The sequence below is a fragment of the Coloeus monedula genome (assembly GCF_965178545.1).
Source record: "Coloeus monedula genome assembly, chromosome: 9".
NCBI classification, from domain to species: Eukaryota; Metazoa; Chordata; class Aves; order Passeriformes; family Corvidae; genus Coloeus; species Coloeus monedula.
Window position 1 is genome coordinate 6778541 of NC_138789.1, and position 21578 is coordinate 6800118.

The 21578-nt window shown below is 38.8% G+C and overlaps 1 protein-coding gene across 3 annotated transcripts in view; it reads left to right on the forward strand.

Moving 5' to 3' along the window:
• Positions 1 to 21578, forward strand: part of DNM3 (dynamin 3) — a gene marked incomplete at both ends in the record, with an annotated part of 172709 nt that overhangs the window by 10891 nt on the left and 140240 nt on the right. For all 3 annotated transcript variants that reach the window (XM_082286863.1, XM_082286862.1, XM_082286861.1), the window contains 6 exons: positions 5677 to 5750; positions 15332 to 15481; positions 17084 to 17287; positions 17853 to 17951; positions 18795 to 18955; positions 20630 to 20772. In XM_082286863.1, coding sequence (XP_082142989.1) covers positions 5677 to 5750; positions 15332 to 15481; positions 17084 to 17287; positions 17853 to 17951; positions 18795 to 18955; positions 20630 to 20772 — 831 coding nt within the window. The remainder of the gene's footprint in view (positions 1 to 5676; positions 5751 to 15331; positions 15482 to 17083; positions 17288 to 17852; positions 17952 to 18794; positions 18956 to 20629; positions 20773 to 21578) is intronic.

Genomic DNA, 21578 nt, shown 5'->3' on the forward strand with positions numbered 1-21578 from the left:
TGCATAAACGCAAAGTACATTTCCTATCTCTTGGACATACCTGGCTTTGTAATGAATTAAAAGCAAGTGAAGAATCTGCTGCTGGGTCCTCTGAGGCATTGGTGAGCACAGGAGCAGGTGAGATAGAATGAACACATCTGCAAAATAGATCTGCAGATGTATATTTTTAGCATTAAGAGTTCTCCAGTTATAAATTAGCTGGGTTTGGTATATGGGTTTTTAAAACCTGATGAAAGAAGTTAGAAATGTTTCATGCCTCCCTTCCTTAGGCTTACACTGGACCATGCTTTTTTCTGTTTCTTGAGGTTTTTTTAGCACTTTGCTTTGAGGCTAATTATGAGAAATGGAAGAAAAATGAAAGCTTGTTGAGTACTTGCGTGTGTTTTCCACAGAACTTGGAGATACTGTATGGACATGTGTCAGTGTTCCTGTGAAACCGTGTGGTCTTTCGCACAGATATGGCCATTCAACTGCTAATATGGGCCACAAGTGCTCCTGGGGTGCCAGGCTGGAGTTGTATAAAACAATAAACACTGTTGGAAAAAGGCCCAGGAAAACTTTTGACTTTGGGCATAATTGCTTTTTGTTGCAATTAAAGCTACGTGCATTCCTTGGCAAAACTTGGGAATAAAAGCCTGTGGGGAGTGCTACCAATGCACTGTTGTTTATATTAGCTGCTGATGGATCATGGCCTTTCTGCATTTGAGGGAAGTTTAGGGTCTTGGGATGGACTTTGTGTTAGTGGGAGAACTCTCGTAACATTGCTAATGTTGTTTGGCAGAATGAAATAGATGGGTAATTTCTGTTTTTCTGTAAGAGAACTCTGGCTCTTGCCCTGAGCCTGGCATGTTTCTACCCTTTCTGAAAAATGTGGAGGCTTTTTCTTTGGAGGCAATTCTGATTTTTTTAAACGATTCATCACTATCGATTTGAATTGTTCATAGCTCTTTAATTAATGCAATTACTGTGTAATCATTGGCATTTTCATTGGTTATTTGATTTCCTGGATTCCCCCTGTTTTGTATGAATTAATTATATTGCTATTAATGTAAATTAGTTGCCATTTATCCTGTGTGATACTCACCATGTAACTGATCAAAGCACAGAACGTTTCTCAGTCCTATACTGGCAAAGAAAAACAAATTTAAGTTACTCTTTTGAAACTACAAATAAGTTCTAAGGGGTGATGCATCATCACTTCACACAAACTGGGGATTCTTCTGTTTTGTTTTGTCTTTTTTTTTTTTTTTTCCCCCATAATAAATGCTGTTAGTGTGCTAGAGATCTCCTAAATGGAAACTCTTATACTCTACCTGGAAATCCCCCTGGAACACATTATGTTTATGTTTTATTTGTTTGATGTGGGTTTTTTTCTTTGTAAGCTGCACTCCTTCATTATAATGAGACCACCTCACTGCAGGAGCCTCTGCCTAGTTTGCTTTTCAGCATTTCACTACAGTTTCTGCCCTTCCTGAAACTTCCATCCCTTCCATGAGACTCTTCAATTAATGAGTTGTCTAATTACTTTTTCACCTTAAAGCCCAAACTGGCTTATTATTATAAACTGCTGAAGTGTTGGTATGGCCCTTGAAAATTTGTTTCACCATCCCGTGGCATCAGTTTGAGACCTGGGTTTTAGCAAGTCAAATTCAAACTATTATCTGTTCCTTTATGCATTAAACAAGCACTAGGCACCAGACTTAGTAGATACACTTGTCCAGATCTCTGATACTGGAAATGAGCAGTACTAGAGAGTGAAGACAACACAGCTTGTGTTGTGCTTTAAGACATGAGTAATTTTATAGGGTAAAAATTTTTTGGCCCTGAAAATATTTTGCTCTTGAAAGTATTTAATGATATTCTTACAGCTGAGTGCATTCTAAGATTGATGAGTTCCTGAAGGGATGTCTTGGCAGACCTGGCTGTTTGCCTCTTATTTGCATTTGATATATTCAGCACTGGCCAGGCCTTGCTGATGGACTGTCCTGTCACTGCGGCATTGCTGCTGAGCCGGTACAGCTGCTCTCAGCACAGCGCTTTGTGCTGAAAACGCTCTGAGAGTAAAGATGTAAAAGTAGTTGGAATCCTAATGCAGGATGAATGTCTCTTAAAGGAGCAGGGCTTTCATTCCCAGCTTTATTCTTGCAGAATGTGTTTCTTCGTTCCTGCACCTCATCATTGTTAAGTGGTCCTGCAAGTTGTGCACACAGGTGATCCCAGGTTCACTCCCCCCACCACAAAAACAGCCTTTTCTCCCCCTTGTTGGTGTCTTTGAGCACACATTCTCAGGCATGAAAATTTTCCTAGATGGATTTCTTTGCAGCTGTTTCAACTCTGATGTGAATTTTTTCTCCCAATTCTCACCAAACAAATGTGTACATGCTAACCAAAAGGTGTGGATAGCAGCTCTCTCAAGTCTGTCCTTAGAAGAATGTTAGGGTGTGCCATCAGGATACGGAGGGGCACTGTCCTTTTGGTCAGAAGGAGCCTTTGAGACTTGCCTCTGCTCATTCCTGTTGTATTTCTTGCTGCTGCTACTTGTATAAGCTGTGGGGCCATTTCTAATACAGAGGGGTTTAGTTCAGCACCACTAACAAACTCTTTAGAGAATGTTTTCTGTTCCAAGGGGAGGGGAAGAGGACCTGCATCCTGTCCTGTGGATATCAGAGTCTGTTACTGTCAAATTATAGTGTGCTACTATGTTGCTTCCTAAAGCAGTGCAAGCTATGTTTCAGATTTGGTTTACATTTCTGTGTGTAGTTAAAAATTTGCTTTCTTATCTGGAAGTAGAGTTCATGGATTTATGTGTAACATCTGATTTGAGCTGTACAGAGAATGCACACAGGTGTCGTTGCCTTGTGGCTGAAGCTGAAATTTCAAATGTTAAAAAAAAAAATCCCCTATCCTTGTGGGCAGATTGATGTCAGTGTCTCTTTCATAGAGGTAAAGTGGTTAAGTGGTTCAGTGGTTAAGTGGTGGGGGGAATTTTCTCCTGAACTCTTGCTGTGAACCCCATTACCTTCATTTTTCTATGTTTTCCCTCTTCAAACTGTGCATTTGTAGCAGAAGTTTTATGTCCTGCTGCTGCACTGTTTAGTTGGTTATGTGATCAACACAGCTCTCCCTCTCACCAAGCAGGAACCTCTCTCTGCTGATGTTTGCTTGAACAGAAAATAGTTCAGCTCATTAGACAGGGTTAAAGAATGCCGTTGCTTTTGGGCATGTTAAGAGGACGTGCTGAAGGAAAATTGTTGTCTTACCTTTCTTTGTAATTTTGCTGTTAAGGAAAGGTCAGCGTTGTTTACACTGGGAGCTGCATTAATGCAGTATTCTTTATTGCTGAATGTGCTTAGTCTGAAGCAGAAAATCAATAAATCTTTTCAGCCTTTGACTCCCTGAAGGATTTTCCTGTCTCCTGTGGTGCTGTAGAGGACACTGGTTTGGGTGAACACTTTGTCCTGAGTGGCAAGTCATTTTAGCTTCTTAATGAAAAAAAAAAAGTATTTTTTTAAAAACAGATATTAAATGCTTGAAAACCAGTGTATGAAACTGTAATCTTAATAGGCATTTGCTACGTCGTGGGCTACTGTTGTTTCAGTGCATACAGAAGAATGACCATGTTCCCATTACTGTTTTCTCTGTTTCCCCATGAGAAAATACCAGTAGATGTTCATTGAGGGGCAGCTCTCTCTCCATTAGTAGATACTGAAATTATGATAGACCTATTTGAGGGCCTTTGGCATCTCTTTAACCTAATTCCTGTTTCCTGTTGCAGTCTCAAGTGTTATAAAGCATCATAGCGGATTAAATCAGTACACCTGATGTTTTTGCAGTACCTTTGTTTTAGAGATTACTTGAATTCTTAATTAATTGTACTTCTGCCTGCAGGTCTGTGTTTGAGTAGGGAAGTTAATGAGCTAGCTTGTTTGAACAGCCTCCCCTTTCATGGTGTGCTTTGGTTTGCAGAGTAATCACACTGTAAGCACGCATTAACGGGTACTGAGAAAGGGAAACACAATTCAGCTAGAAATTAACACTGTTTCATTCAAAATGCTGGGGAGTTCTCAAGTGGTGCAGGGCACAACTGACAGCTAGTCTTGTTCCTCAGAGCCTTAGAACTGCTTGCTTTTTTTTTTTTTTTTTTTAATGTCTAAATGTTAGGTTGGGAAGGAAACCTCCAGTGCTCGTATCACAGGTGGAGTTACTGTGTTTCTCTTCTGCCAAAGTCTTGTTACCTTGTTGGTGCTTGTGGAAAGAGGTTCGCTGTAGCGTTCCTGAGCCTGTCTTGGCCTGGGACTGCTCAGACCTAGTATTATCTGATTTGCATAAATAATATCCTGAATATTAGTGTGGTTTATTTTTCATAGATGTACGCTTAAGGCCTGCTTTAAACTATGCAGGTTTGTGTGCTGCCTTTAAAGGGGCTGCGAGAGTCAGGCTTCCATTAAGTAGTGCAAGGTCAGTATAAAAATACTCAGTGGTTATAGGCAAGAGGTGATTTCTGAAGTGGCTTGAGCAGACCTATCTTAGCAGTTCTGTCTAAAGGGCTGACAGGACTATAGTTTGTTCCTTTGACTCTTGTCCTTCTCCCCATCCCTCCCAAAGACACTGCACATTCCTGCCTCACCTTTGTACAGGCACTTAGGTGAATAACAACAGTCACCCAGATCATCTCTGCCATTTGACTGAAAACTCCTGCCCTAATCCTTTGTTGCATTGCTTTTCACCTGAGCCAGAGAGGTGAGTTAGCAGTGCTGCTAAGGCAGGCAAGCAAGTAACTCTACATCCCTTGTAAGGCAGGAAAAATGAGGGGATTTTGATGAGCTTACACTGATTGTGCAACTCTGTTTACCCCTGAATTTTATTCCTCTGGAGACGCTTATTTGAAGCAAATACTCTCCAAAGCCTCTCACTGAACCTCATCTCAAAGTTCTTAAATTTTTGATGGGTATGGCAACTGGGGAAGACCCTGAGAAAAATGTCTGTTACTTTGTTTTAGATTTCTTTCTTTTCAGTTGCATAAGGAGTCTCCCTTTTTTTAGAGACACGGAACGGATCATGGGGATGCATAATGACATGATAGAGCTGGTGTCTTTGTTTCCTTGCTTGTTTTCTGGTCCAAGGATACTCTCTCCCTCTGTCCCACAGGACTTCTGGTGCTCAGCTTTCACTCAAAAACTTCTGCATAGATGTGTTACTGGAAAAGTTATTTGGGGATTTGAGCTGGCAGAAGTGTGTGAGAGAGTAGGTGCAGTGTGCTGACAGTTTAGTTTGTCCAGAGCTTTGGTGTGGTGTGTGTGTAGTGTATTCTTATGTCCAGATCCTCTTCAAATCAAGTGTGCAGTGATGACAGAATCATTTTAGAGGGCCTGGTAAATTTGGGCATGGCTTCAGGTACTCCTGCTATGCAAAATTAGATGTTATATGTGATGGTCTTGAAGAGGCTTGGTAATGCCCTGAGACAGTAATTTAGTTTTAATACACATTTGTCTAATATGTAATGACCTACTACTATCTTGAACCAAAATTAACAGCCCTACTTTATAGGAGTATTTGATATAAATCTGTCCACACCAGCTTTCCATTTTCATGCATAGGAGGTTCCAAATTAATCCAATATCTTATGTAACTGCACATTACTTTCTGGCTAGTAACTATTTTTTTTAATGTTTCTAGGGATTTTCTTCCACGAGGTTCTGGAATTGTGACAAGACGACCATTGGTCCTGCAACTCATCACTGCCAAAACAGGTAATCTCCTCTTTTTGGGTCAATGCCTGGACAAAGTGCTGATGTACTTCAGCAGGAGAAAAAACTTTTCTAAGAACACATCAGCAGTGTGAAGAAAGATGCCACTAGACTGTCTGCAACAAAGGCCTGCTGCTTCAAAACTGTATGCTCAGGACCAACTCATCTTATTGTCCTGTCTGGGGAAATGGTAACATCTAAATCCTGGAGCACGTGGTGAATTGAATCCAAGATCAGACTCAAAGCAGTGGAGAAACATCATTACGTGCAATATGCTTTGGAAATTGGCTTTGATTTACTCATTTCTTAATGAGCTTTGCAGTTGTATTAGTTAACACATCAAAATTGCTGCACTTCCACCTTTAACTATTGTGCCGGTGCACACAGATTTGATTCCACACAGCCTGTTTTCGTAACTTGTCTTTTTTGGTTGGGCTCATTGCACTAAGTAGAGCAGAAGGTGGATTGGGGAAAAACAAGGCTTCTATGTATTTGTCTGGTCAAAAATATAAATATTTTTGGGTGTACCACTAAGCTGTGGGATATATTGAGATCTTTTATCAGAATTCACCACTCTCTACTCTTCCATGAGGCACTTGAACTGCTGTGGTGTAGCTCAGTTCCCTGGCATACATAAAAGCAGCTATGGTTCACCATCATTCCAATTTTTATTGTTGTTACTTCCAAACTACTTCTAAACCAATGTAAGCAACAAAAATCACTGGTTTGCTATTTACTTCTGCTTGAAATAGTAAAAATGAAATGAAATAACATCCAAACCAGCACTGAAAACCAAAAAGTAGTCTTTGAATTATGGACCATGATGAAACTGGGGAAGAAACAAAATTACAGCTGCCTGTGAAACTGTAGTCTGTCCCTGTGTGTGACCTGTAATTAAGTTTTTGTGTATATTTTTTCCTGAAGGTCTTTGCTTTGTTCAACAGGAAGGTAGACTGCAGTCTGCCTGGGCTTCAGGGTTTTTTCTGAATTATTGCTTTTAAAACACAGTCATACTTTCAGTGCCTCTATGAAATTTTCCATGGTGTTTGTGCTGTAGAAGAGAATAGAGTTCAGTATTTCTGCATGCTCAGCTTAGAAACTTTAGTGTATAAGTGTGTAATACACTTACAGTGCTTTATATCTATTAAATACTAACGTTTGTTTTAGTTGGAGAAATGAACACTTGCCATTTCTGCATATCTGGCTTTTGGCCTCTGACAGATGATGCAGAAATGCATGAATAAGGCTTAGCTGTGGAAAGTCTTCATCTGACTTTTCTGGCACCATGCAAGAGCAGAAGAAAGAATAGCATTGAGCTTTGGGCTGGCAATCCTAACAAAATGACTGAACTGAGAGGATGTGTTAGTAAGTGAGCACTTACACTCTGACCTCAAGTGGTTAAATACTTATTCATGGACACCCATCCTAAACTTACCCTGACTGGTCTGTGTTGACCTCTTTTGTAAAATCATCATTGTCCCTTGGTTAAAGGGGACTGAAAGGGCTTCCCTTTATCTGGTATTTTCCTCATTAGTATGTTCCTGAAGTATTATTGGCTTTAGGTAGGTCTCTAGGTTTCATATAGGTACCTTCTCTGCTGAAAGCTTGTTCTTCATTATAACTTAAATAACACAACAAAAACCTTAAAAATTCCAGAGAACTGAGCCTCAGCCTAATTGTGTGTTTCCTGGATGTCAAGGCGTATTTCTCCCTTTGAGAAATGCTGTGTATTTCTTGTTTGGAATTAAATGCCAAGATCCTTAAAATGCATGCTTTAATTTAATTTTGTTACTTTCTTTAAACTTTGTTCCACTGTTGTTGTTTTTGGTGGTGAAATTCCAAGTAACTTTATCTTTTAAGTCACCTTTATCTTTGTGAACTAATTTTAAGAAAAGAAAATAAAGAAAACTCCTTAGAGAAGCACAGTGTTCTTTTACAGGAAGCAGATGCTGGACTGATTTCTGTGAAGCCCATAATTACCTAAAATGGTACAGAATAATTAGAGGGCTGTATCAGCTTCTTGTTGCTGTAGTAAACAAAACTAATTTTTAATCCTAGGATTTTGCTTGACTCTTAAAAGTAACTATTCTTAATCTTGGAGTATTTCTTGGGAAAGAGGGGGCACTTTCTATACAGGCATGTACAGATCACTACAAGATACTTCAGCAACATTTTGGAACTGGCTGAGAACAGGTGGTTAAAGCTTCATTTAACTTTGAGTCATTGCACTAAGGGATGAAAATGAGCAGAGGAGACATTTGTGCACATCAAACTGAACAAAAAGAGAAAGCTTTGACCATCCATTATTAGGGTCGGACATGGCATGGAAGGGGGTGCAGCAGGAACTGGTTGTGAGGAGTTATCAGGGACCCTCCAACATCTGAGAGATCTGACACATCTGGGTAAAGAGCTGTTACCCCTGCAAGGGGTAACATTAAACAATTGAATCGTAAGAAATGTATCTCATGAGAGATGTGGCATATATATATTTTTAGAATTTTGTTTGCCTACTTTAAAAGTTCTCTGTAATTTGTACAAAGCTATTTTGCAGTGACCTGTTGACCTCCTTTAGTCACTGACATGTTTTGGTGGTACTAGTACAATTCCTAAATGGTTTTATGTCATTTGCACTCCACATCCAATGCAGATACTGTACTCTGCTGAAATATTGAAGGCAAATACAAAGTTTTAAATTAAATATTGCAATTGACAAGTCAGTCTTTAATAGTTTTGGGTATTTTTCTCTGAGTTTAATAATGTGAGAAATACTGAGTAGCATAGAATAAGTCAAAATATGGATGTTAAAAAGAATTTTGAGTCCTCTGAAGGACAGTGGGTTGTTCTCTGTTGTTCCCAGTCTCTGAAGGAGGTCAGAGTAGGGAGTATTTAGTCCCACCTGGGAAGGTGCAGTTTAGTGAGTTTTAGAAGGCGCAGGTGTGGGCAGGGTGCTGTCAGCTGGGAACCTGTCTGATGGCCACCTTCAGGTTTAACAAGGTGGGCAAGAGAGCTGGAATAGATAGCCTATTCAGAGGATGGGCATGGGAGGAATTCCACCTGCTCTTTTCCTGGGTGAGACATGGGATGTGAGGGCAGTTTATTTTGTGAGACTTTGGTGTCTATATTCAGGCAGAAGAATATGCTGGTTCTTTCAGTATTTGACTGCTGCTGTGTAAGATCCAGGGAGTTCCAGGATGCTTTCTCACCAGGCAGCATTTGTTTAAAATGCTGCAGTGTTGTGGTATTTCAGCAGTTCCCAGTGTGTGTGTAGAGTGCTTGTCTCTCTGTTTCTTATTCATGGTTGCTTTCCTGGAGCAGGAATGCATTATATCTTTCAGAAGAATTTTTTTCTATGTGTCTTTAGGATGCAAGTGTTGGTGCACAGCTGACCTGGGATGAGAATTTTGAGTGAACTTGTGAAGTGGTGGGTTTTTCTTCCTTTGCACTGGTATTCCTTAATTTTTACATTAAAACTTACTTCTTTGACATTTGAAGTTTTGGTTTCACAACTTTGAGCATGGTTCTTAGTTTGGTGTTTTTTTATCTAATACAGCAGTAAGATTAAATAGTTTTTGTTGCAGTTAATAGATATTTTAAGTGGTGCTGCTGAGTAAGCTTTGGGAAGATAACAACTTGAAATTTCTGAGATCTTGAGAGATGGGTTGGTGTTTTTTTTGGTTTTTTGTTTGTTTTTGTTCATTTTGTTGTGGGTTTTGTGTGTGGTTTATTTTTTTCCTTCTGCTGCCACACATTCTGTATAACCTTAGGCAGTCTGTTCTTGCTGTGCCTTCTTCTGCCTGTGCAGGTGAGATAATGACTAGATTCTTTGAGATTAGGCAGTACTTTTTTTTGAACAGCAGTGGCAACAAAAATGTGTGAAGCCTTTTTAGTGGGTCTTCTCTTTGTTAAAAATACATTGCCTGCTGTATAAATCCTATTATTTGTTATTATTGTGTTAAATATCCTTGCTCTACGAGAGTTATTTTTCTCTTTGATTTTTTTGGAGGAATTTCAAATTTTCTGCTTGCTTCAACAGATTAACAGATTTTGAAAATCATTATTGAGGTGGACATTTTTTAGATGAATGAGTCATGTGTACAATACCCACATTTGTTTGAGTTCTGTTAATTAGAATACGAAGTGGAAAGTAAATCATAAGGTTCAAAAGACATTCTGGTTTTTTCTGAAGTCTTGCAGATGCTCTTTTCTATTGAAATGGTTGAGCTTCAATCCAGATTTCATGTATTGCAAGACTATTCCTCAAGCATAGCCATCTTCTGTTGCCATCTGGTGGCAAAAACAATCCTCTAACAGAAAATGAAATATAAATTTAGACTGGTTATTTCAGCTAACAGAAGTGATCTTAGAGACTTCATCATCTGGGAGGCATTTGGAGGTCTTCAGGGACAAGATCTAGAAAAATGCCGTGGTGCCAATAGCAGGGAAGAGAATGGGCACTTTTCAGAGAGGAAAGGCAGACAGTGACTGCCATTTCCTGGATCCCACTCTCATTCAGGTGATGAACAGGGATGCTGGAGAGATTAGTAAAATTACTGAGGTGTGTACCCCAAAGCTAAAGAGTGACACCAGCATGGGGAAAAGCTGGTAATAATGGGTGACCCCTTCCTGAGACAGCAAAAGGCTCATCACCCAAACAGGACTGATATCCTGGAAGAGGGACAGTACTGCTGGTTTGAAACCTGAATTTAAGCTCAGTGTTAAGGTGAAGATGTTCCTTTGCACCTGCAAATCTCCAAATTATTGCTGTCTGTACTGGTAATCTGAGCTAATCCCCAGGGACTGCTGAGGTCTGGCAGCATGGCTTGGAGGGCTCAGACACTTGTCCCATCAGGACCCTCAAAATGGGGTATGAACTTCAGCTCATGTTGGGACAAATTAATGGTACCCACAAATACTTGGTTTTACAAGTGGTTTTGCCTGGATGCTTTTGTGTCCTTGATCCCAGATTGATATTCAGTGATGTTAGGAAAGATGGAATCCCCTCATTAAGATTGCAAAATGGCTCTATATAAGCCCATCTTCATAAAGATAGTAAAGGAAAGTGACAGAAGCATCAGTCAAAGTTCACTTTTGGGAGAAAGGAATCTGTAAGTAGTTATTAACTAACAATCTGAAAGGTATTTGAGATGAACAGCAGCCAACACAAACCCATCAAGGAAAATAACCCTGTCACATCAGTGCAATACATTTTTTTATTACAGGGTAGCAGACCTGTAAATTAAGATGTGGTGGGTGTCTTATCTTGGGTACAGGAAAGGTTTTTATATTATCTTCCTTTTATTTAAAATATCATAAGCAGTCTTGGGAAACATGATTTAGCAAGGACTCCTGTAAGATGGATGCACATTTGTTTACAGACTGGAAGGGACACCCCTCCGGTCATGTTCAGTGTTTTGTATTACTGATAGGATGACAGTGTGTTTATTAAGCTGGTGTTTGGTAAATACAAGTGAGAATGTGAAAGATACTGGAGGGCAAAATTGCAATTCAAATTGCTTGCAAAATAAAAGAAATATTCCCAAAGCTGAATTTCTTCAGCTGGGTTATGGGTTTTTTTCTGTACTGAAAGGCTAGTATTTGAGGAGACAGTTGGTTTTCAGAAAAGGACCTGGTGCCCACAGTGAATATCTGACAGAGCATGTTTCACTGATGTTGTGCTGTTGTAAAATACAGAAGTAAACATCGTACAAGATGCATCACAGAAATGCCATCTTACGAGGTTGTTTTGCTTTTTCTCAGTCCTGGGAAGGAGAGACCTCTGGTGAGAGCTCTGCCTCTGTAAATTTAGGAAAAATGCCTGGAAGAGGGCTGTTTGAGGGATTGGAACTACTGAAAGCATCATCCATAGGAAAAGGTTGAAAGAACAGAGAGAAATTTCTTCTACAAACAAACACTTTTATAGAAGATTATTGCATCCAAAAGAATGCTTTTCCTCTTCTGGTATGAGTGATTACTCTTCTAAATGAACCATTTCACTGGTTCCTAAGACCATGACCTGATATTCTGTGGTAGTCACTTTCATCAGATCTGCACTGTTTTCCATGTTTAATATCTTCTGCTATGATATTCTTGCAATTCTCTGCATTACCGGGATTTTCTGTTTTGTCTTCAGGAAATACCAAGGTATGTCTTGTAGCCTTTCTTCTTCAAGGTTAGAAGTGGAATACCTCAGTTTTGAGTATTTCATCTTCAGCTTGTTAGCAAAGCTACAGAAATGGCAAAGTAGAGAGGGCTTGTAGATTGGGTAGGACAACACGGGCTTTTGATACTTCCTCTCTTTTTAAGGAAGCACCATTGAATGGTTTGCTATGGTCCAGATTCACTTAACTGCATTTACTTTGTTCAGAAAAAGCTGTCCATCATCAAAGAAAAGGTGAAGTACTTTGGCTGATGATGTTTATTTGCATGTTTTTAAAACACCCTCTTGAAATCACTCTTTTGGAAAGAGTTCTGCGGCTTTGTGAGATGCTTTGTTGAAGGTAAAAAGACTGTTGTTGCTTGAGTGACATCTCCCTAAGGGGCTGGCAGGTAGAAGATGCAGTAATAGCAGGTATTCCTCCTGTGCTGCATATGTTTAAAATGTTTGCTATAGGCCTACAATTTAATGAGCCACCTTTTTGGAACACTTTCAACCTCTTTTGAGTATTCTAGACTGGCTACTGCCACCAACTTGAAGCAACTCTGCTTGAAATCAGTTTGGGAGCAGTTCTGAATCCAGGTCTTGATCTTGGTGAATTCCTGACCTCTAGTAACATGTTATTCTGTACAGGGTAAAGTCTTTGGGCTTTGTAATGTCTTGGGCTCAGCCTGATGCAGATCAAGGATGTTTTCCAAAACATCCCTTACGCATTCCTAAGCACTGATCCTTGTCACTTGGCTGTCTTTAGCTTAGAGACAAATTTATGAAATATCTCAGATGTTTATATAATTTCAAAGGTTTGAGAACAGCAGAGGCTGTTTATTTCTAATAACAATATAACATTGTGCTAGATTAAATCATAAAGGCATAGGGAGATATAATTGACAGGAAAAATAAGGAGCATTTTAAAAGATGTGATCCCATATCACTTGTTTGTATGATTTGTCTAATTTAATCAGAACCAAAGAGATAATTAATCACTTGTGGGTGCACTGAAGGAGCTATGCTATGGTAGCCTTTTCATTCTATGTTATCCAAGGTACTTTTAATGAGTCTGGGGAAAAAAAAGAGGTATTTTACATGCAAAGACTTTTAATTATGTATCTAATTGTTCTTTCTCTTAATGTAACTTCAGTTTTGTACAAAAAATACATGTCTGAAAGCTAGACATCAGGCAGGATCACTTTTTCTTGTCTGGCTTTGTGTCCATTCCCACAAAAACATAAATAAAATGTTTTCTTAGTATTCTTCTGTGTATGAAAGCTGGAAAGTGAAGATTCCATTAAAGCATGTGCTTCTCCAGTCTGGCTGAAGGCATCATTGCCAAGGACAGACTGAGGGCTGAAAGGAGCAGAACAAAGTGCTGCTTGTCCATTGGAATTCTTATTCCGTAGGCTGCGTGTGGCACCACAGGTTATGAACCACTGTGGAGTTTATTCCTTCAGCACTACTGGCACCACAGATCAAGGAGTTTTGATAATATTAACCCAGCTAAAAAGTAGCAAATATTTTTATTTGGATTACTTTGAAGCCATGTCAGATAGTGACTCTGTTACTGACTGTGAAGTGGGACAAAAAGAAAAGCTTCCTTGGCTACCAGCTGAGTCAGTCAACTGATTACAGCTGGGCACCAACTATTAATTACTGAATTTAGAAATAATTTTCTGAGAAAATCTGATGAACCACTGGAAGAAAACCCAAAACAACTAAGAAGAATACAGTGTGTTTTGTGCCAGGAGCAGTGCATAAAGAAGGGGGACAAAATATGAACTACTTGTCAGCTCTTTTTTTATTAGGTAGCTATTTTCCAACCTTGAGATGACAAATTTTACAAATGTAAATTCTCAACTGAGATGTTTTATTTTGTGCACCATATTATTTTTCTTTTTGAAATATTTCAATATTCCCTGGGTTTTTTTTTTAATAAACAGTGGACAATGAAACAAAGCTCCTATTCATTGTCATTTTGCTGTTGGAACTAAAAAAAGGATATAAAAGAAGGTGGTTGTTTGGTGCTCTCTTGTTTTTAAAATAAGTGATGTATTTTTGTCTTAACAAAGGGTGAGTTTCCCTGTTCCTTCTCCTTTTTGAATCTGGAGGGATTATGGTATTGTAGCACAGACAGGTGGGTATTTGATGTTTTCACCTCCACTCGGTCCTTTTTTGACTGTCAGTTTGCTTTAACTATTGTAGTTTGTTTGTTTGATTGTAACAACTCTGTCAGTAATAGTAATAAAGTGACTTCTGGGGAACAGGCTTCAGTACTGACACATAAGGTCCTCTTTTAATCCGTATTCTCAGGTCTGGTGTTCTTAGCTGCTGTTCTTGGGAGTACCAAGCAAGCTCTTTGAACTGGTTTTCGTGGGCTTGTTACCAAGTAACATTTTCTGGGAAAGAAGCATCTAAAGGGAACTTTGAGATCAAACCTTGATGGCAGGATGAAATAAACTGGAACATGCACAACTCTTTTCAGCCTTTCTCCAGTCCTACTGCTTAGACCTGCTGGGGACAGGATATGAGCTGGTGTCTGTAATTACTATTTATGTCATTATTTCTGATTGCAGCCTCATTATGTAGACAAACTTTTGTATTCTGCTTTGAAGGAAGAAACTCCAGTTTTAAAATCCTGGAATGTGCTTTTGGTTATGCAGGCAACCAAAAGGTTGGAATAATTAGTATCAGTATTTGGATTCAATAGTCAAAGCAGGGACTTAGTGTCAAGTTCTTTGGGTCTAGCAAGTTATCTGTGTCTGATTCCTGGTCAGTGTTCTTCTAAGTTAAACACAATTTGTATGATATTGAAGACTTGGAAATTAGTTGTGTTCTCCCATTTCAGCAAAATCACAGCTATTTCTATAGACGCTTGCAAACGTGATTTATATTTAGACTACAGGAGACTTTTAAGAAATGAGAAGTTGTGTTAAAAACATTAGTGTGTTTTTAAGTGATTTTATTTTCATTATGAACTTGCAAAAATTTGCAAAATTCCTTTACTAAATTCATGTGTAACGTGGGCTGTTGTTTTTTGCAGCAAATGCTAAAAATCTTTCATGGTACAGAATTTGAATTACTTTTTTATTTAGTGATATATTACAGGCAAATGAGACCAGATGAAAACACAGAATGTCATTCTTAATCTGTTCCTTATTCTATTACTGTAAATGGCATCTAACTGAATCTTTCACGTTGTTCCAGAAGATGATGTGCTAAAGATAAGAGCTGTAAATCATCCAGTCAACTTGACTTTATAACTGAGCCTTTCTTGTTGAGGGCTGGTTTTCATATGTGCAATCATAATAATGCTTTCCTGATAGCCATGATGATGTACTTCTGTGCCCACACATCTGAAAAACGCTGGGGGCTTGAAAGTTGGTGTTCAAGTCAATAAACCTGTGAAATACAGAGTTGTTATTGATATTCTTGACAGAGTATGCTGAATTTCTACACTGCAAAGGGAAGAAATTTACTGATTTTGATGAAGTTCGTCAGGAAATTGAAGTAGAAACAGACAGAGTAACAGGAATGAACAAAGGCATTTCTTCAGTTCCTATTAATTTAAGAATATATTCTCCACATGGTAGGTAAAATCATTCTACTTTACGTTTATGTCATATAAACACATTATGTAGCTCTGTCTGTGTAAGCTATCGCCTTTTGTATCTGTTCTTATTGCCTGATCTTCTGGGCTGGAAAAGGTTTGAGGCTGAGTTGAAGCAAAAGTGGACGTGTGTCTAGAAGAATCCTCAAATTCTCCTGTTGGAAGAAATCACTCTATGGTGGAGAGCTGTTGCCATGAGAGCTGGGCAGAACACAGACTCTCTGCCCCATTCAGTATTCTCTTGACTTGAAAATATTCTCACCCTGCATCAGGATGGAGGCAATCTCTCACCCACTACATTCACCATTAGATAGTAGCTCATTAGTAAAGACCAGTAGTAGCACTTAGTAACAAAACTTCTTTTTGCCACCCTCCAGAGGAATTCCCTGATCCAGAAAGTCACTCTGTCTCCCTGCCTTACTGGAGATTTATTGCTTGCTGTCACTAAAATTATAGTCAGACAATAATAGTGTTTGAAGTTGCTTTATGTTGAAGACCCCCTGTATATATCGAAGTTGGTTCCTCTGGTTTCCATCTGCCCAGTTTAATGAATACAATCTAGAGAAAATGTTTTCCATTGAATCTGTCTTTGATGTAGGACAAAAGTGATATGTTTGGCTGAAGCACTTGATTTTTCTAACTACAGAGAAGCTCCACTAAATCCCCTGCCTCAGAGCTTGTTTGTTGAACGTGCTGACTCCAGGAGAAAGTGAAAGTTTCCTAACTATTGCTCTTGCTTTGTTTGATTAGGGTCAGTCTTTTAGTTCAGCCACTGTTGTTTATATTAACCAGACTCCAAATATACTTCTGGTATTTCCTTTCTAGATACTGAATTTTTCTCATTTGTCTAAAGGATGCCCTGTTACCCCAGTAGCCGGATGCATACCCTAAGCCAGGATGCCTCTAGCTGGCACTGTGGCCTTTACTGGGGAAATCATACCAGACCAAACCGGGTTTTCATAATGGATTAGTTTTTTCATCTTTCTGACTTTTCTGAAGATGTTACAGATTAAAAAAAAACCAAAACAACCAAACCAAAAATCCCCAAACCAAAAACATATCCCTGAGCCCCTTAACAACAGTTTTGCTATATAAGTTAAGCTAGCTATTGATTGTTTTTTGGGAATTTCCTGATTGGAGACATGGTTGAAAACATGGTCAGAGAAACACTATATTAAAAAAAAAATCCAAACAACTGCTTTGGTGTATTTGAAGGATACAGTGAGAGTGATGTGTTGCCTGTGCTCCTGTTGTTAGACAGAGCTCAGAAAGCAGTGTTCATTTGTCTTAGAGGCCTCAAGGATATTTGGTATAAGTATTATTTTATACCAGTTGCAATATTTCAAGTATTAAATAGTACTAATAAATCCAGAGATGAAACACCATGGGGAAACAAGGGTTCTTTTCAGATTGTCAGGCATTTTGTTTGAACTGTTGACAACTGTTGGCATATTTATCTGCCTATAAAGGTAGTTATGTGAGGTTTTATGTGACTAAGACTTGTCTGCGGCTGTAGATGTGTAGACTTCTTTGTCGTGTCTGGCGTGCTAACCAGTTTTATGATCCATGTTGTCCATGTAGTCTTAAGCCTGACCCTTATCGATTTGCCGGGAATCACTAAAGTGCCAGTAGGGGATCAGCCTCCAGATATTGAGCAGCAGATCAGAGACATGATAATGCAGTTCATCTCTCGAGAGAACTGCCTGATACTGGCTGTGACTCCAGCTAACACTGACCTGGCCAACTCAGATGCCCTGAAGCTGGCAAAGGAAGTGGACCCTCAGGGTAAGCACAATTGAATGTTACGACTTTTTGTTCTCAAGTGTAATAACCTAATTGGAAGTAATAGACCAACTCTTGTGGGAAATCTTGTAATTTATAATATGTAGTATAGACGTGTAGTTACATTTTCATATGATCTTCAACATCACAATATACCTGTTCATTAGCTCAGTATTGTTTGGGTAATGTTGCTGTAAATGCATTTTAGAAGTTTTGTCACTATCTCTTATGAGCAAGTGCAGCAGTGCTTATCTAGGAATTTTTGTAGTACTGGGAAAAATAGGGGATGGTGCTGATGGGATTTCTGGATACTTACAATGTAAATTTTATGCAGTCATATTGTAGGGATGCTGAGCCTTGTCAAGGAGTTTTGAGGAGCACATTTCAGCACTGGCAATTATGTTCTCCTCTTTTCCAGATATATCATACTTTGAGTTGTAGCTGTTACTGTGTGATACAAGCTTTGAGAAGGCCACAGATATGTTACTATATAATTGTAAGATGTAATTGTTCTTCTGAATCTGAATGATTCTTAGTAACTTTTTCCTCCTGCCTCCACCCCGGTCAGGCCTTAGGACCATTGGTGTGATCACAAAATTGGATCTGATGGATGAAGGAACAGATGCAAGAGAAGTTCTAGAAAACAAACTACTCCCTCTTCGTAGAGGTGAGAATGTTCAGTTGCCTTTATTCTTTGCAGTGCATAAAGTGGTTTGGATAGGGGTGGTGTTTGGTAGTCCGGGAGATGAATCAGAGGTTATGCTGGACTTGATGTGTTCCTTGCTTTTATAGTTATCTATTTAGCAAACATAAAGGTGGCTATACTAAAAATACCCTTTCTGGACCTGGAAAATTCTTGCTTCTTCTGGAATATGCAGTGTAATGTCAGCACACATCATTAGCCAGTTTTTTTCTTCTCTGCCAGATTCCTTGTAACAAAAGAATATTTTTCTTCCTTTGCATCTGACAGAAGCACCAGAGTTTTGGTAATCTCACTCTAAAACAAGTTTTGATCCTTCCCAGAAATTTTCCATGTTCTGGCAGCTACTGCCACAGTTGCTCATTCTGTTAATAATATCAAGAATTTTGATTCTAGGTATAATTTATTGATGAGACTACCATCTCCTCCCATGGAGCATGTTGGTCCAGCAAATGAGAAGAAATTTTTTTTTGTATTTTGTTAATATCATATCATTTATCTCTGTAGACCTGTGTGTGTATTTCAATTTTATTTTTGATTTTTGTTTGTTTGTGTTTGGTTTCTTTGGGGTTCACCAGAGTTTCAGATGTTCTTCTATTTGAATTGGTGATTTAAAAGGAAATCTGTTACATATAAACAGAATGAACAATTTAGACAGTGTTAAGGTTACTATGCTACTTATAAACATGATCTGAAATGCCTAAATTGGAAAGTTTTGTTTGAGCTGAGGTTGTCTAGTTCCATTTAAGATTAATTCAGTAGTTCAGACAATAACTGCATTGATTTACCTATTGGTTTTGTCTTTTTTAGGGTATATTGGTGTTGTAAACAGAAGCCAGAAAGACATTGATGGGAAGAAGGACATAAAGGCAGCTCTTCTAGCAGAAAGGAAATTCTTTCTTTCCCACCCATCCTACAGGCACATGGCAGATCGGATGGGAACACCGTATCTCCAGAAGGTTCTAAACCAGGTAAAACCTGAAGCCTTTGTGGTGAAAGGCAGCTTTGTAATGATAGGGCCAATATAAAAACTTAATTACAATGAAGTTGGTCACTGAACCTCACTTACCCTTTCCTGCTTTCAATGTTTTTAATTTGCACAAGGTAAAAACAAAGCTGTATATTACACGTAGCGTACAAAAGCTTGCTGTGAGTTGTAGTTTCTGACTTTCACTGACAGTTCTGCACTCCCTTGTTCTTTAGCCTACTGAATGTGAACATCAAAAATAAGATTTGTTTCCCTTCCTGGAAGTATACCATCCTATTCCTCAATTGTTACATTTAACTTAGCAGTTGACCACTGTTTTTGGCATTCTTACAAGTCAAACTTGATACTGTTTTTTCTAGCTCACTGTCAAATTGCAGCTTTTCATCTGGAATAGAAAAAGGCCAGGTCAGCCTAGCCTTGTCCATTTTGGACAGCAGCTGGAAACAGCTGAAATGTTACTGATTAAGGTAGAAAACTAACCGGCTGGTCTGCTTAATTTTTTTGCTACAGTGACGGCCAGGCTATGGAATGCTCTGCTCTCGCTCAAAAAGACTACTAATGCTATTTGTGCCTCAGAGCCAAAGTCTTCATCAGGATGCAAGAACTTGCTTGTATCCTGCATTTTCATCTGTGCTTGGAATGTTTTGCCTTGTTTTATATCTTGAAAGTTTAATCTATATGTCTTAGTTTTGAAACTGAAGCACAAGCTGCATATACCTTTCTACTGTCTTGTCTGTCCTGACTTGCACTGCTTTATGTGCTATTAACTTTTTGACAGCTGTTTTGAATATTTACCTACTTCAGCAGGAACTGGTGATCTTCTGTTGCTTTACTGTGTGTAGAATGTTATATATGGGAAGATGTACATAAGTTTTGGTTTTGATTATTGGGGACCTATTGTGGTTTTAGGTAATATTTCAGTTTCTTTGTATCCACAAGGTGGTGCTCCAGGGAAACTCCAGCTTTTGATTTTGTGCCTGTCAGTCTGCTGAGCAACTTTAAAATTGAGTTTATATATTTTAGCATGTGACATTCTAAATGTATAACTTGTCTGACTGGGGTTGGGAAGAGGGTTTGGGGCATAGTGGTAGAAGTCCAGTTTGGTTTTAATTAAGGAATACGTACAATGCCTGAGAAATTTATGGCACAGGTAAGTCATGGACAGTGCTGTTCAAACACATTAATACATATATATGTAAAAACATGCTGTGGGTGCTCAGAATCTCTTTCTTGTCCCCCTTTTCCTTGTGGCTGTAGCATAAAGGAGTTGTCGTGCTGAACAAATATATAGGGAATTGTGAAACACCCTTAGGAAAAGCAACAAAATGGGAGTGTGGCATCAGCATAGAGAGATGAGAGGTCATTTCAAACTACTCATGTAATGTGTGTAACTTTTTCAGGTGTAACTAAACGTGTGTGTAGTAGCAGGGCTCAGTGAGTGAGGGGATGAAGGAATTTTTTAAGCCTCCTTACAACGTGTCTGCACCAGGAATATTGTATTGTTCTTTAACAGTCTCCATTGCATCAGAGATCAAAAGGAACTGCACTGGTAAACTAGCACAGGTCATGGCTGATATGGTTGGCAGTCAGAAGGAAATGGTTGTGCTCCTGCTTTCATCTTTTTAACAGTATAAAAAGACTTTTATTTGTTTTTTAGCAACTTACCAATCATATTCGGGATACCCTGCCAGCTTTCCGAAGCAAACTCCAGAGCCAGCTGCTTTCTATAGAACATGAAGTAGAGGTATACAAAAACTTCAGACCAGAAGATCCCACCAGAAAAACGAAAGCCCTGTTGCAGTGAGTGTCTTTTGTCTGCTTTTCCACTTTGAGTGGGTTTGTTTTGCCTTTTTTTTTCCTTCTTTCTAATTGGTTTAAATTTAAACGTTAGGATATTGTTAAGGATCCTTTACACAAGCTCCAAAGAATTCTGTGTTTGATGTTCCAGAACACTTTATTCTACAATTTCATCAGAATTTTCCCTAAATTAATTTTAGTAATCCTAGAAAAGACAGAAAGCAGAACAAGGAAAAGGTATAAAGATGGGCAGCAGAGGTGATCAAAGTTAAAAAACTGCTTCTGATTGTATAGACGTGTTCTTCTGTCTGCCAAAAAGATGACCTCAAGCAAAGGAGAGACATTGTATTGGAAGTGTGTAAGATGAGGAGGCTGGAAGAAGAATAAAGAATGCTTCTTTTTCTAGTATAAAAACTTGGCTGTCCAAAAGAACTGAGAGATGGCAAGATCAAAATTAATCAGAGATGGTTGTCCTTCATGTTTTGTGCACCTAAGACCTAGAGACCTTTGCTGCAAGAGTTGTCAGTAAAAGTTTGTGTGCTTTCAGAAAGCAGTGAGGCAAATTCTTAGGGATTATCATCATCAGTTCTGAACTAGAAAGCTTTTTCACTGCTGAAGTCACTGTCTGGTTTGGGTCTCATCCACAAAACAAGTCTGTCTGATGAGACTTTGATAACACTGATGGAACAGAGATGACTGTTCATCTGACTTGGAGTCATGTGGAAGTGGAATCTCAGTCCTGTCTTGATTGTGGATTCAGCACTAGGGAAAAAGGACAATGCTGTTGTTGTGGATTGAACACCTGTTAC